The sequence below is a fragment of the Nyctereutes procyonoides genome, unplaced genomic scaffold (genome assembly GCF_905146905.1).
Source record: "Nyctereutes procyonoides isolate TBG_1078 unplaced genomic scaffold, NYPRO_anot_genome, whole genome shotgun sequence".
NCBI lineage: Eukaryota > Metazoa > Chordata > Mammalia > Carnivora > Canidae > Nyctereutes > Nyctereutes procyonoides.
Window position 1 is genome coordinate 10,397,085 of NW_026575129.1, and position 15,472 is coordinate 10,412,556.

Below are 15,472 nucleotides of genomic sequence, written 5' to 3' on the forward strand. Positions count from 1 at the left end.
TTTAGAATTTTTAATTCCAGCTTGACCTTTGTGTGTATAGAGATCCAGCAACTGGTTTATCTTAGAAAACAAAACAAAACAAAAACAAGTTGTAGTTGCTTGACAGAAGGCCCATGGACAGTTATAAGACATCAACTGGAAGATGTGAGTCTAGACGTTTGAATCCTTTCACACACCTTATACAGAAATGCTACTTGAGTGGTTTCTACATTAATAGTCCGATCTAGACATCCTCATGGAAAATCTAGCTACCTGCAATTTGAGCTCTTTATGAAGGTAAACTACTTTTTCCCGTTGTCCAGTTTTCTAAGGACTTAGAATATGTAAAACTGTAAATTGAAAACATATATTCTTAATTGAATTGATAAATGTCCATGGAAACTTTTAAAGATAAAATAATTTACTTGGTTTATTTTTTGTCAGTAAACAAACTTCCTTATGATACACTTCTGCAAAGATGAAAATTTTTCCTACATAAGGGGGAAGTCTGTAAATTGTATAAAGATTTTTTTTATTGATAAAGACTAGAATGAAGCAGGAAGAAAGAAGTATTTGAAGTATATTTCTAAATTGCAAAATTATTAGTCTGCTTACAAAATGACAAAAAAATTTAAATACATGTACATGTTAATTTAGTGACTGTGATCATTCTCCCTAATTTTTTCTTTCTTCTTTCTTTCTTTCTTTCTTTTTTTTTTTTTTTTAAGATTTATTTATGTATTTTAGAGAGAGAGCATGTGTAAGTGGGGGGGAGGTCCAAAGGGAGAAAATCTTCCAAGCCAACTCTCCAACAAGCGTGCGATGCCCAATGTGGGGCTTGATCTCACAACTCAGGAGATCTTGATCTGGGCTGTAATCAAGAGTCCAATGCTTAACTGAGCCACCGAGGTGCACCCCCACCCACAAATTTTCTTTATAGTTATGTTCATTTGGTAAAGTTCAGGGGGATTGTTGTTTCTAGTATTAATATTAAATTTTTTTAAAAGAAATATTTAAGTAAATCTGATATCTGGGAAAAAGGCAGTTTTATAGTTGTTGTGGAAGTATGTATTCAGCATGGATATATATATATACCATTTCAGCATTAGTGTCAGTAATAAAGTAAATCTTAGAAGATAAACCTTTGTGGGTTACTTGGCTGATTCAATTAGGAAGAGTATGTGACTCTTAATCTTGATTGTGAGTTTTACTAAGAGATTACTAAGAAAAGATAAATGAATTTAAAAAAGAAGATACACCTTTGTGATTATCAGTTATTGTTTAGATATGTAAGTGTAAAGTTGAATTATCCAATAAATGTTTATAAAAGAGCCATACTCTACTGTCTGTTCTCCCCATTAACTCAATATTAATCATTTGGTAAAGAGAGGTAGTTACGTCTGTTTCATTTAGAAACTGTGCTTTTGAGACATAACTCTTAGCTTTCCTATAAATAAACTTTAAGAAAAGCAGGAGAAACATTTAAAAGCAAATATAATTCAGCAAGCATTTATTAACTAATTTGCTTTTTGAAATATATTGTATAGATCCTGTGCATATACATTAAAGAGAAAGTTCTATGAGGTACAGGTATGAGAAAAGATGGTGGGCTGACTGGTAAGTTCAGGGATGTACACATAGACATAGGAGAGTCTGTGGAAAGAGAGCAGTTGAGGTAGTGATGAGAAGGGAGAGAGAGAGGAAGATTTTGGTCAAACATTGAAGATTACTAGCATTTAGGGGGTTTAAAGAGAGAGACATGGTTTTATTTATTAAGTAAATTAATTAAAATAAAAGTATAGGATATAGTATCTTTCAGAACTCACATTTATTTCACTGACATATAGTGAACATGTTTTAGTTTTCTGAAATATAAACCTATCTGATTTCATATCTGAAACTTTCATGGGATGTCTAGGAAATTCTGGGTTGCTGTGTCTTCCTTGACTGTTTCTTTAGGTATATCTGGGTAGAATATAAAGTAATTAAAAAACAAAACAAAACATCTTGAAAGTCTAGCTCATTTGTAAAAATATTTCCCATTGGTTGTCACACACTTAAATTTGCTCTTGGGCAGCCTGAACTGCATTCCACAACAGTATCCTATTCTTTGAGCTCCTGGACGAGAATTTACATTGTAACGCTGAGAAGCTCCACAGGATCAAATGCATTTTATAGTTAATGAATCAGAAACCTTTGATATTTACTGTTTTATATAGATTTGATGCTTTTTCCTTTTGCTTTGAAACACATAGTCATCTCTATGTCTACAAATGTATTCTTTTCTGATTTTCTTTCTTCTTTTAACATTTTTGGATTTATATGTAGCATTAGTTTTCCTCTAAAAGTGTATAACCCTCCTTGTCTTTTTAAATATTAATACCTTTTTATTTGTCTCATTTTGCACTCCTTCCCCTTGTGTAGAATGCTGCGTCTGGTATTTAGTTCATATCCATTCATGATTGTTTTTCATTCATCCTTTCAAATCTTCTATTTTGCTATTTTAACATTTGGTTTAAATTAATTTTGTAGTATAGCAGAGATATTTTTTCTTTGGAGACATATATATGTATATATTTGTGTGTGTATCTTTGGAGAGGGGTTTGTGTGTGTGTGTATCCACACACATACATATGTATATCTGAAGATAATATATATATTTCAGTTCCATCAGTAGAACTGGAAAAAATCAAGTGGAAGGTTAAACAAGATCTGTTTTTGAGAAATGTTTCCTAGCTGTCCCTAAAATACCCATTCCTCCAGGATATTAAAGGGAAGTTTAAAAGTCTAGGACTTAAATAGTTAGGACAATAAAATGAGCTACTGATTATACAGAAATAATACTGAGAAAAGTCATTATGCCTTTCTAAAATATGTGTTAAAATATATTATACAATGTCATTTTATTTTCAGTTTTGTTTGTAAAATTTCCTAAATAGTAAGAATATTTTATAGTGTTTGTTTATCAAAATCATCAATAAGCCTTCTCTGTTGTAGTGATAATCCTATATGTAAAGTTATCTCCTGGTCTTCTGTTTGTTTCTCCTTTTACTTGCTGTTAATATGTTTTACGATCTTACTCATCTGATTATTATGAAAGCTGAATGTGTGTTTTCATGATAAAAATTCTTAAAATCTACCTGAACTTGCTATATAAATGCTATTTCTCTATCAGTTCTTTCTCAATTCCTCAGAAATACTCTTAAAAAAAAAAGTAGGCTTTTATTCTTTCATTACTTATACTGACTCTTTCAGTATGTGCATGCAAAATTGGAATCTCTGACTCAGGTATTCTGACCTGTAAACCAAATCTTGCTTTTCCAAAATAATGGAACTATTATAATCCTATGTACTATTGCTGTATTTGGGTTATATTCTTTGGGAAAAAACTGGCAAATACATAATTCTTGCCAACAGGGTCTTTGTGTATTTTTAGGATTTGCATTTTTTTATAAGACAAATTATGTCAATGTTAGTTATTTTTATTTTAACAGCATTGGGGACATCATAGATCACTATCGAAAAGAACAAATTGTTGAAGGGTATTATCTTAAGGAACCTGTACCAATGCAGGTCAGTGTTGTTTTTCTTTTTGCAGTAATAAGCATTTTATTTCAAAATACATTTTTGGTGTTATGTTTTATGCACACAGTCATGCATTTAAAATTGGATAAAATTTAAAACTGCCATTACTCAGATTCTTTCAGAAAGTACATTGTAAGAGAATCACTTAGTTTTTATTTCTGTTGATTCTAGCCTTTTGTGGCTTTTTGAGAATAGAAGCAGTGGTGGGACAGAAGCCATGTTACATTGGGTCAAGGAATGAATGAGTTTGTTGGAGGCAAAAGTGGAGACCACAAGGATAAATCACAGCTGGGCTTACCTAGGTGAGCTTGGTAAATAAAATGAAAATTAATTCTAGAAGAAGATAGGGTTGAGAGGGGTTTAAACTTTTTATTTCATGGTTTATTTGGCTATAGATTTATGGTGAGAGAGTTTTGTGCGTGTCTGCATACTCTGTGTAAAGCCACTAGTGATGAGGAGGATGAGATGTGATAGTGGCAGTGCCTGATGTACAATTTCCTAGGGCAGGCAAGAGTGGCTAAAATCCACAGTATAAGAAGGAAGATTGGTCTTAACAAGAGGGCCTGTTCAGTATTAGCTGCTTAATGCATAGGGTGATTGTTTAGTCTGTGTATTTCTTAGACTTTCTGAAGAGTGGTGGGCAAAGATTTTAGCAGATGCTAGGAACAGGTATTTCAAAAGAGTGATTAGGAATTGTCTGTGGAAAATGGAGGTATTGATACTTCAGGGACATAAAGGTTTTTTGGGGGTACCCAACTAAACTTCCAGTGACTGATAGTGTCTCTAGCGTCTCAGTTTTCCCTCCTAACATGTTAGTTTCAGAGGGTTGTCCCTGCTAGTCATTGAAGTTGCTGCGGTGGGGGATCATTTTTCTGTTGCTTAATATCAATTCAAGAATCATCATCATCTTGTCACACTATGGTAGCTTCATTTCCTCATACTTTTCTGGTAGACTGTAAGGTCCATGAGAGCCAGGGGTGTTGTGTTATATTTCCACTGTCTAGAGTAGCATCAGTGTTACTGAATGGATAACTGTTTGCTCTCCAGTAGGAAGCACCCACTTCATCCCCTCTGTATTATCACTAATGGGTCTTAATATCATTGTGCTTGTTGTTATCTCCACGTCTACTCCTTCCTTTAGGACTGTCGAAACACCGCTAGTTTTAAGATCCATCTCAAGTTTTACTTTCTCCTTGTTGACACCTTGCAAATAACGGTAGTCAGCCCTGATGTCCTGCTTTGGCAGTTTGGGCAGACAGTGTCAGTTCACTGCTCTGCTGACAGCATATTAAAATGAATTAAAAAAAAAGTTGTTTTGTTTTTGTTAATCACAGTTTATTTTCTAGAAGCACTACTCAGGGTCTTTTTATTAGGGATCAGATGTGCCTTTACCTCCAGATGAAGATTGTGCCACTGTGTCTCACGGCTGTATCCTAAATTCTAATTCACACTGGTTGTTAGAGTTAATGATGGTTTTAATTTGTTTCAGAAGTCTACAGATTTTGTCTAAAAATTAAGTCCTATGTTTTCCCATCTTGGATTTGGGCTTAGAATTTTTTAATTTAAAAATTTTTAGAAAAGTTTATTTTTTAGAATAAAAACTTATTTAGCACAATAAATAAGTAGTATTTGACCTTTAGTAAACTTTTGCACTTCAGTTATAAGGTTGTTTTAAGAATTACTTCAACTAAATAGTCTGCTGCACTCTTGTGTTGTGGTTCCAGAAGTCAACAAACTCCAAATTGTTGTCATTTGTAAAAGTAATTAGTGCCTTGGATACTTCAGAAATAACTGATGCCAATTACAAAGCAATTCGATTGCTACATAAAAACCATTAAATGCTATTTGAAGTCTCTTAATTTGAGCCTGGAGTTAAAAGTAGGTTACTGTAGAAGTTTGGGAATCAGAATACTTACCTATCCTTCCCAGCAGGCTTCTATTACAGAACAGAAAGTGTAATAATAACCTTTATTAATGGAAAAACTGATTAGCTCACTCCCCCTGAGGTGACTCTGCTGCCTACCCCCACTCAGAGTAAGATGCTGGAATAGAAAGAACAGTTTTTGGTAGGTTTGCTTACTTTCTGGAGCTAACACTTCTCAAGACAGATGTTGGAAGAGAAGGAGCCTTTTGAGCCAATGCAGCCCACAATAAAATGAGCAACATTTTTTTTTTTTTGCACTATGATTTAGACACTGTTCTTATTAATTTATTTAGTTTTTCAACAACGTGTTGAACTACTGTACAATAGGGAAATAACAACTTAGGGCATCGAGTCTTCCTTGACTTTTTCTTTCTCTCCTATGCTTTATATCCATACTGTCAGGTACATTATGCTGACTCTGCTTTCCAAATCTCATACATAACCACCGTTAGAATCTGACTTTGTCTCCGTATTTCCTCTTTTGCCCCTTAACACAGCACAACAGTCAGGGGGATCCATTTAAAATGCGAGTAAGATCATTTCACTCCTCTGTTTAATACTCACTTGCACATGTTTTAGATTTCATTTGGAGTGAAAGCCAAAGTTCTTAGAGTGGCTTCTCAGACTATAGATGTCATCTCATTAGTCCTCTGAACTTCTTACTACCATCCTCTCTCTCATTTGTCTCCAGTCATACTGGCTTCTCTGCTATTTTTTAAAATATGCCAGATTCTTTTCTGCTTCAGGATCTTTGCTTTAGTTGTTCACTCTGCCCAAAATGATTTTTTTTTTTCAATATCCACTTGCCTCACTCATTCTCTTATTTCTTTCAGGTTTTGTTCAGAAATTAGCTTCACAATGAGATTTACCCATACACCTTTTTTAATACTGGTACTTGCCCTACCCTGTAAAGCGCTTAATCATTTAACAACATACAGTATGATTTATATATTGTTTATTTCTTTCCCTCATTTCTTTGAGGATAATCTTTGAGGAATCTTTGATTTGTTTGCTGATGTATTTCAAGAACTAGAACAGACCCTGACACTAAACTAACATTTATTGAATTAAATGTATGGAAACATTTAAGACTTCTCTGGAACTGTGTAGATTTCAGCCGTTTCTTCTGTCATCCAGTGATTTACTGGAGTTTGGAAAGCAAAGTTCTGTCCTTGGCCATAATTTCTTCTAATATATTAGAATCTTTCAGAAGTTGTAGATATGTATATCAGCCTCTACCTAATATAATTTAGAAAAGTGCTATGGAGATCATCCTGAAATCAGATATTTAAATCCAAATAATAGTATAGTTATGTCTTAATGCACACACTACAAATATGCCCATTCTGTAGCCAAGACTAAATATTATCATTACTGAAATAAAAGACTGAAAAGTACACATCCATATAACTGGGAAGGTAGTCATCACTGTTTATCATCTGGGTCCAGTGTATCCTTTTAAAATTTTTCTTCTTAAGTCATTTTATGAATAATTCTTAGAAGTGGGAGTAAAGATATAGTCCAAAAAAAGTTAATAGAAAGTTTAATAATAGGAATTTAAATATAGCAAACTGAAAATTTTTTTCCATATTTCCTTGGTTATAAAGGCTTAAAATAGGCAGCTGTTAATCCACTCTCAGGCAGGGACCTGGAAGGTATCCATCTTATTAAATCCTAATTCCAGATTTCAGATACATCTTCAATTAATTTTTGCTTTATAATTAGGTTATTCTTCCCACACTTTCACGGTCAGAATCCAATACTGATTCCAGATGTAATTATCTCTTACTGGATTTTAGTTTATGATTCTTTTTTGTTCATGTACTTGAATCATCCATCAAATAGAATACTTTTGAAAACTTGTATGGTTTATATAAATTTTGTTGGGAGAGTATAGTCTTCTTCACTCCATAGGGGTAAAATATTTTTCTGTTTAGATTTTTAAACATCAATTACAGTGATAAATATGGTGAATTTTAAAATTTTTACATTATGTTTCCTTCCAGCAACCTTTGGATACAAAGTACCTTTTGGCCACTTACAAATCATCTTAAGTAAATCTTGGTGCACAAACATAAAAATTTAAAAGAACCGTTATTTCTTTTTAGCAAAACAAGACAGTCTAGATTCTTGTCACAAAATATTGCATGAAGACATCCTTCCTACTAAATGACTGACTAGATAGAAACACCCCATATCCCTCCCCCCGTGTAGAAATCTATCATTTACTCAGTGTTTCTTGAGTTTGAGAAAGTTTAAGGATACTGCATTAGAAGAATTAAAGTCTGGGATTTTTGCTTATCAGAAATCAATTTTATCATCACAATAGATCCCAAAATGCCACTACCTCTTTGCATTCGTCTTTTGATTCTTTTAATAATTGTCAAACATCTTCCTATGTCAATTTTTTCTCTTTGCTGTTAGCAGAACATTGAGAGTTCTGGGCTGTGTTCAATGAAGGCTACTGAAAAGATAACACAGATGGTAGATGGGCTTTTATACTTTTGAAAGATGCTGCAACGCTTGGCAGCATAGTAAAAAAAAAACAAAAAACAAAAAACAACAAAGGGTGATGCAATAGAGGTGGTTTATTTTACTCTTGCATCATCCTTTAAGTTAACAGTTGGCAAACTTTTCTGTAAAGGACCAGATAATAAATATTTTAGGTTTTGTAGGCGATTCAGTCTCCATCTCACCTGTTGAACTCTGCCTTTGTTGTATAAAAGCAACTGTAGACAAAAGGAATGAGTGTGGGTGTGTTTTGATAAAACTTTATGTCCAACATCAGGCAGTGGGCTGGGTTTGGCGCATATGCCATGGTTTGCCAACCCTTCTTGCTCTTTAGTATACTTGAAAAGTAATTTTTCAAGAATAATGATGAAATGATTTCTAGGATGATGAAATAGAATGTTTTAAGATACAGGAAAAATATGATTTACAAAAATCTCATATCTTAGATTTATAAAAGGATCAGAAAGACCCATGAAGTCTTTAAAAAATCATTCATTAAGTATTAATCCTTGTAAATAGTAAGAACTGCTCAAAAAAGAAACTAAGAAACTGAAATTAAGTCTAGTGGATCCCATTGATAATATTGGTGATTGATTTATTTTGGAAAGATCATTATAAATACACTCTTCTCTTTATAGTCTCCCTGACGTCAGAAATCTTTTTGTTACTTAGGAGGATTTAGCAGTTAAGACACATGCATCCATTCCTACAAGTCACAGTTATGTAAAAACCATGTAGTAAGAACGATAGGTTATATAGGAAGGTGAGATTATGGGGTACAACACTCAAGAACCTCATCAGTAACACATAAAGATAAGAACCTAATAAAACGTAGTATAGTTTTTATATGTGATAACTGGTTAAGAAATGTTTAACCAGAACAATAAATATGGTACTTTACCTTGAAAAAGACCTGAAGCTTACTTGTGGAAGAGGCTACCACCAGAAGGGTTGTGATTATTATAAAGTGGTAGAAGGAGGATTATTTGAAATCAGATGGCGTTCTATCACCAGGTGTAGATGAATGAGTGTGGCATAGAATGCTTGGTGAATTGAGAGCTGTAAGGTATTGGAGGTATGTTTTCTGTATTCCCATGCATCGCATTTTAGCTGGGCATAGCTTTGTGCATTCATCTAGTCCTCCTCACAGATACAACTTTGCATAAGCAACCAGGTTTTTGTTTTATGCTTAAGTTGGCTCCCAGTTTATCAGTTCTCTTGGGACAAATTCATGTTTTCAGTATTATTTGCTGTAACACAATATTGTATTTTTGAGACTTTATTTGGAAAACAAAGGATCTCTTAATGTTGTTATATTTTTAGAATTTTAGTCTTAAAAACTTCTTTTAAATGTCATAGACAATCAGCCTGTTTTTTTAAATTGGTAATTTAGTAGATTTTATTTGATTTCTATCAAGAATTCATGAAATAATTTTAATATTTTTAAAAATTCAGGATCAAGAACAAGTACTCAATGATACAGTCGATGGCAAGGAAATCTATAATACAATTCGTCGAAAAACAAAGGATGCCTTTTATAAAAATATTGTTAAAAAAGGTTATCTTTTAAAAAAAGGTAAGTATTAACTTTAAAGATTCAATTTTAGTATTTTACCATTAATATTTAATAGACATGTTACAAATATTGGCGTAAAAGTTCCCAATTTAATAAATTTTGATATGAATTATTAATAACTGACCCTTGGTTAAAGCTTTTATAAGCATCGTTCAAAATCTGGAGTCTACGATAAAGAAGATGTATATATAAACACACACACACACACACAGTGCAATACAACTCAGCCATCAAAAAATGAAATCTTGCCATTTGCAATGACATGGATGGAACCTAGAGGGTATTATGCTAAGCGAAGTAAGTCAATCAGAGAAAGACAATTATCATATGATCTCATTCATGTGGAATTTAAGAAGCAAAACAGGATTATAGAGGAAGACAGGAAAAAATAAAACAAGATAAAATCGGAGGGAGACAAATTATAAGACTCTTAATCCTAGATAGCAAACTGAGGGTTGTTGGAGGGTAGGGGGCACTTAGAGGGATGGAATAACTGGGTGATGTAATGAGCACAGGGTATTATATGAGACTGATGAATCACTGACCTCTACTTCTGATACTAATAATACAGTATATGTTAATTAATTGAATTTAAATAAAGAAATCTAGAGTCTAGGTATATCAAGTCCACATTTCCAAGTAGAGTTTCATGAAACAAGCTTATATATTTCCAAGTGTGTCTTTCATTCTTGAGGTCAGTTCCAGTGCAAGATATTTGATTCTTTGCCCCCTCTCTACCCCACACTTCATTATTATTTTTCTTCTTAAAGAGAGACTTCTGATGACACTGGTCACATTCATTGTTTTGATATTTCTGTTTTATATATTTGCCTCATTTTAACATTCAGAAATGTAGGGGGTTGGTTATTAGGATGTGGAGTAGAAGAGTGTTTTCATATGATTAGAGAAGAATTATTCTAAAGCAAGAATTTTAAAGATTTTTATCTTAATGAAACTTTCAAAGATATAGTTAAGGTAATTTACTCTGTGATTCATTAAAACAAGCAGTATAGCATAAGGCATTTTTCTACAGATAAATTTAGGTATTTTGTCATTTTGTAAGGATAGATGTGTGATTGAAGCTTTGGAATAAAAATGGATATACGATTTTTATTTTCAGCAATAATTTTTATGATTTTAATATATATGGCTTCATAGTTTATTATTTGGCTTACAGAAAACATTTTTTTTAAACAGGCAAAGGAAAACGGTGGAAAAATTTATATTTTATCTTAGAAGGCAGTGATGCCCAACTTATTTATTTTGAAAGTGAAAAACGAGCTACAAAACCAAAAGGATTAATAGATCTCAGTGTATGTTCTGTCTATGTTGTTCATGATAGTCTCTTTGGCAGGTAAGAAATTAATTTCCTATTTCTTTTTGGAATTGCTTTCATCGTAAAATAGTGGATATGTTCATCATTTTTTGAAGCATAGCCAGTGGATTATCAGAGTCCTAAAATCATCTGAAAATGTCCGATTTACTTTCTAGGGTAATTTCTGTCTTCCTTTTTTATTTTAGAGTAACCTGTGCATGAAATTCCACTCTTGTATTACATAGAAATCTTTGGAATGACATCTCCTGTAGTAAAACATGGCTTGTGTAAGGCATGTTTCCTCCCTGCGCCTAGCACCAGTCTTTTGAGTAACTCAGTGTGAGTCTTGTCCTCTCCCATTTTATCCCATTCTCTTTAACTCATTGTATCTGATAGTACTGAGTACACTCAGTTGTATTACTAACTTGATAATAAGCATGTTCGTAAAAAATTTGACATTAAGAAATAATTCTAATATAAAAACAATTGCTTCAGTAGGGAAAAGGAGAGTATTTCAGATTTGGAGTTGAAGCATTTTTTCTTAAATTAATTTCAAAGTTTTTAAAAAAATAAATATCAATGTATAAGCTAAAAGTGAATCCTGACCATGACAAAGCACATGCAACTCTTGATTACTTCTAATTTTTTGATCAGGAACAATGGCCTGTCTTTACCTTTCACTATCAGTATTGTTAATAATCCATTCTAGAGTCTTTTTTTAGACAAACTTATTTTTATTACGTATTATTTTTAATAAAGACAATTAAAAACACGGTTTTTTACAACTTTTTCTGTTGTAGGATGGCATTTCTACTAAGCAAGTCTAGCTTTATCCTGTTTAAGTTCAGAAAACTTCACAAGTAGCTGTAGAACATACAATCTTGTCATTTCTTTTCTCCAGACATCATATTAGTGTTATTTATAATTTTAATAGACTTTTTTAAATGGTCTTCTCTGTGGGAGCGGGAAATGGATGTTGAGGAGACAACTGCATTATTCACCACCAAACATGGTTTATTTGTACTATGAACAGCTACAAAAGGGAAGAGATTTGGGGGAAATAGGTAATAAGAAATTGGTAGTTCTTAAGCTGAGTCTTGGAAGAGGGGGATTCATTCATCTAGATAGATCAAAGCTTTCCCAACCGATGTGTCACAAATAGGTTATAGGTGTCCCTTGAGATATTGGTAGTTGTAAAAAATGTTACTGTAATAAAAATACTAAATGTTTTAAATTTCAGAATTTCATTATTATAAAATATATAATGGAGTTCCTCAAAAAATAATAACTTAGATTTTTTTTTAGATGTTTAGATATTTTAGATATTTAGATATTTTTTTCATTGTTACTTCTTTGATTGGCTTTAATGTATAGATACTTATTTTACCACCAAGGGCAATTAGATGATTATAAAGCTGGAAAGTCATTAAAATCACAAGATAAAAACAGTAGGCTTAATTTAAAAAATTCAACCTATTAGGCCACTTAAGAAATGTATTGGGATAACTAAATCCAGTAAATCTTCTCTTCCTCAGCCTAAATATTTTGCATATAAGTTGAATGAATCAGTGGTACCAAGCACATTGTGTTGGCACCATATCCCTAAAGAACTGTAAGTTTTAAGTAAAAGTCCCTCTGTCCACATAGCTTCCCCTCCCAACCCCCTCCTTTCCATAGATCTGTTCCTACACTATCAAAGTATACTTGGGAAGCTTGTTTGGAGACCTTGGAATTAATAGCTAAAGCTAAAGCCAAAATGCTTCACGCAGAGTTGGAGAATTTGTTGAAACACTCTGTATGGACATTGCTAATTGTATGTTTGAAGCCAAAAAGCAAAAGAAATAGAAGAAATAGGATTTTCAAATAGTATTAGATTGTGTTCAGATAGTATTTTCAGTAAACGCATTGGTGAAATCAAATGATAGGCTGTATACAGATCCAGAGATTACATTTTCACCGTACACCGATAAATCTGCAAACATTAGAGAAATACTTGGAGGTAAATTGTTGGCCATCCAAAGAAGTACCAAAAGAAATTATAAAATATGAAGTATTCAAAACAGTAAATTAATCCTTTGAAACAAAGAAGATGTTGTAGAAATAGTATTTAAGTTCATGATCAATGATGAAACTTCATGAGAGGAACATTTAAAGGTTTTTACATCAAAAATTCATTCTGGAAAATAAGCAATACAGAAAGGCTCTTACATGTAAAAGTCTGTTTGTAGACCAGAATTCCACATTGAATATCATAAAATGAGTCTAATAAAATCCAAGCTGCTTCAGCTACATATGTTTTCACTTTCATGGGAAGAAGTGGGATCAGAATACCACTGAGCTATTTGATACCAGAGTCCCTAAGCTGTCCAAAAGGAGACTTCTGCTGACGTCTACAAGATCTACAAGAAAAAAAAACTTCATGGCAAATGATTTCCACATCACAGATTAGTTGAAGAATAGGTAAACTTCCTCAGATTTAGAAATACAACACAAAAATATATTAATGTGCTCTGATGGTTTATGGATTCAAAGCAGAAATTCAACTTTGGAAAAATGAAGGTAAAAAATGATTGATTCCCTAGTGATACTTAAAATTTGAATAACAAGAATCTTAGAATCATTTAGACTAATAAAAGCTACATCTGTGTAAAAGTGGTTGGGGAAAAAAGCTGTAAATTATTTTTGACATACTTTCTATGAACATATGTGAGCGGACTGAAAACCAGTTTGCAGTATCAAAAAAAAAGAAAATGATGGCTAGAGTTAAAGAACAGGTCTTTTAGTGCAATTTAAAGAGACCGAATTATTTCTGTTATGGTTACTATCAAGAAAGGAGTTTTAAGGAAGCAGAAAAGCAGTAAATACACATTTATCATTTGCTACAGGATCACAGCTTGCTTCTTGTGCAGAGTTTCTTGTTGAAGGTAGCTTTTAAGAATTTGACATTGAATTTAATGATACCAAGTCTAAACTTGGTGTTACAAATGATATGTTCACAGGAACCTATGGTACAAGTCTTTTATTTTAAAGAACTGAGTTTTTTTCCCAAAGTCTGCCAGTATACCATCACCAGCTCTATTTTTGAGGGCCTTTACTAGGAAAGAGATGGGAAGTACCAAGAAAGAGTGGATCCCAAGAAAAACAGCATCAGCAAAATATATTTCAAGGAAGTGAACAGATACCTCTACCAGATAGGACTAATGAAAAATTGACATCAAATTATGTAACACAGAATGCAAATATCATGTACGAAAAGGGAAATTGTGGATGAATGCAGTTATCTTTTTCTTTGACACAAATGACTGACGCTGGACATTTTATGCTGTGTCTGCATAGAACCCAATACGCTGCCTGACCTGCATTTGAGTGAAATGTAATGTGAAAGGTAACAGCCCCTTGCAACACAGGTTAAATGACAGCATGCGTACTCAGGCCACGGCCAGGGAATGTTTAGGTAGCACTGCTCATTGGCCTGTTTTCCCGAACTGTTTTAGCTGCAGAGCTATGCAAGTTTTCCAGATTATTTTCAATATTAAGAAGTCACTAAGCACACCATTTCTTTACATTAAACTTATGACTTTTAATATTGCTTTAGTGTAAATATAATCATTTAAGAAGCACAGGTTGAAAGACATTTCAGTGAAAGAGTTACTGTAGTGAATATTTATGTGGGAATGTTTACACCTTTTTGTGCGCTGAATCTTTCATTGTGGCAATATTTATTTATCTTAATTTAGGTATGATGTTTTCACTGGATATTAAATTTTTAGGTTGACAGTTATTTTCTTTCAGTGTTTTAATTAAGGATTGTTTTCTGCCTTCCAACTTTTTCTTTTATGATTCTCTTTTAGAGATAATACATCTTTTTTTTTTCTCTTTAGGTATATTGTATTTCATCTTTCTCTGGTTGAGATTTTTCTTTAGATTTTTAGCAGTTTAACAAAAATGTGCCTACTGTATATTTTTAGATAAAACTTTATCCTAATATTTGTAGAACTTCTTCAGTTCAATACCTGATGTCTTTTGTGAGTTTTAGGAAAACCTTGGTAACTCTGTCTTTACACACTTCTTTTGCCACATTCTCTTTCATCTTCTGAGATTCACATTACAGGGTATATCTTTTTTAAAGATTCAATTAATTTATTTAGATAGTATGTGTGTGCACAAGCACAAGTAGGGGTGGAGTGAGAGGGGGAGAGAGAATCTCCGCCAGACTCCCCACTGAGCAAGGCTTGATATCAAGACCTGAGCCAAAATCAAGAGTCTCGCGCTTCATTGACGGAGCCCCGCAGTTGCCCTAGCAAATTCCATCTTTTACTGTGTCCCATGTATCTATGATATAGTTTTCTATGTCTTTCATAATTTTTTCCTTTATGTGCCTTAGGCTGGATATTCTTATTTGTCTTCCAGTTCACCAATATGCTCTCTGCAGCTAAATGCATTTCTTGAGGTCTTAATTTTTTTACATTTTTCAATTTGGAGTTTCCATTTGATTCTTTTATAGATGTAGTTAGCTGACAAAATTCTCTATTTTATTACCTATTTTATTAAACCTTCTAATTACAGTTATTTGAAAGGTGCC

The 15,472-nt window shown here is 32.9% G+C and overlaps 1 protein-coding gene across 1 annotated transcript in view; it reads left to right on the forward strand.

The window, feature by feature from the left end:
* The window catches only part of RASA1 (RAS p21 protein activator 1), a 109,098-nt gene that overhangs the window by 73,001 nt on the left and 20,625 nt on the right, over positions 1–15,472 (forward strand). The window contains exons 9-11 of the mRNA XM_055342312.1: positions 3,474–3,552; positions 9,455–9,575; positions 10,773–10,929. Coding sequence (XP_055198287.1) covers positions 3,474–3,552; positions 9,455–9,575; positions 10,773–10,929 — 357 coding nt within the window. The remainder of the gene's footprint in view (positions 1–3,473; positions 3,553–9,454; positions 9,576–10,772; positions 10,930–15,472) is intronic.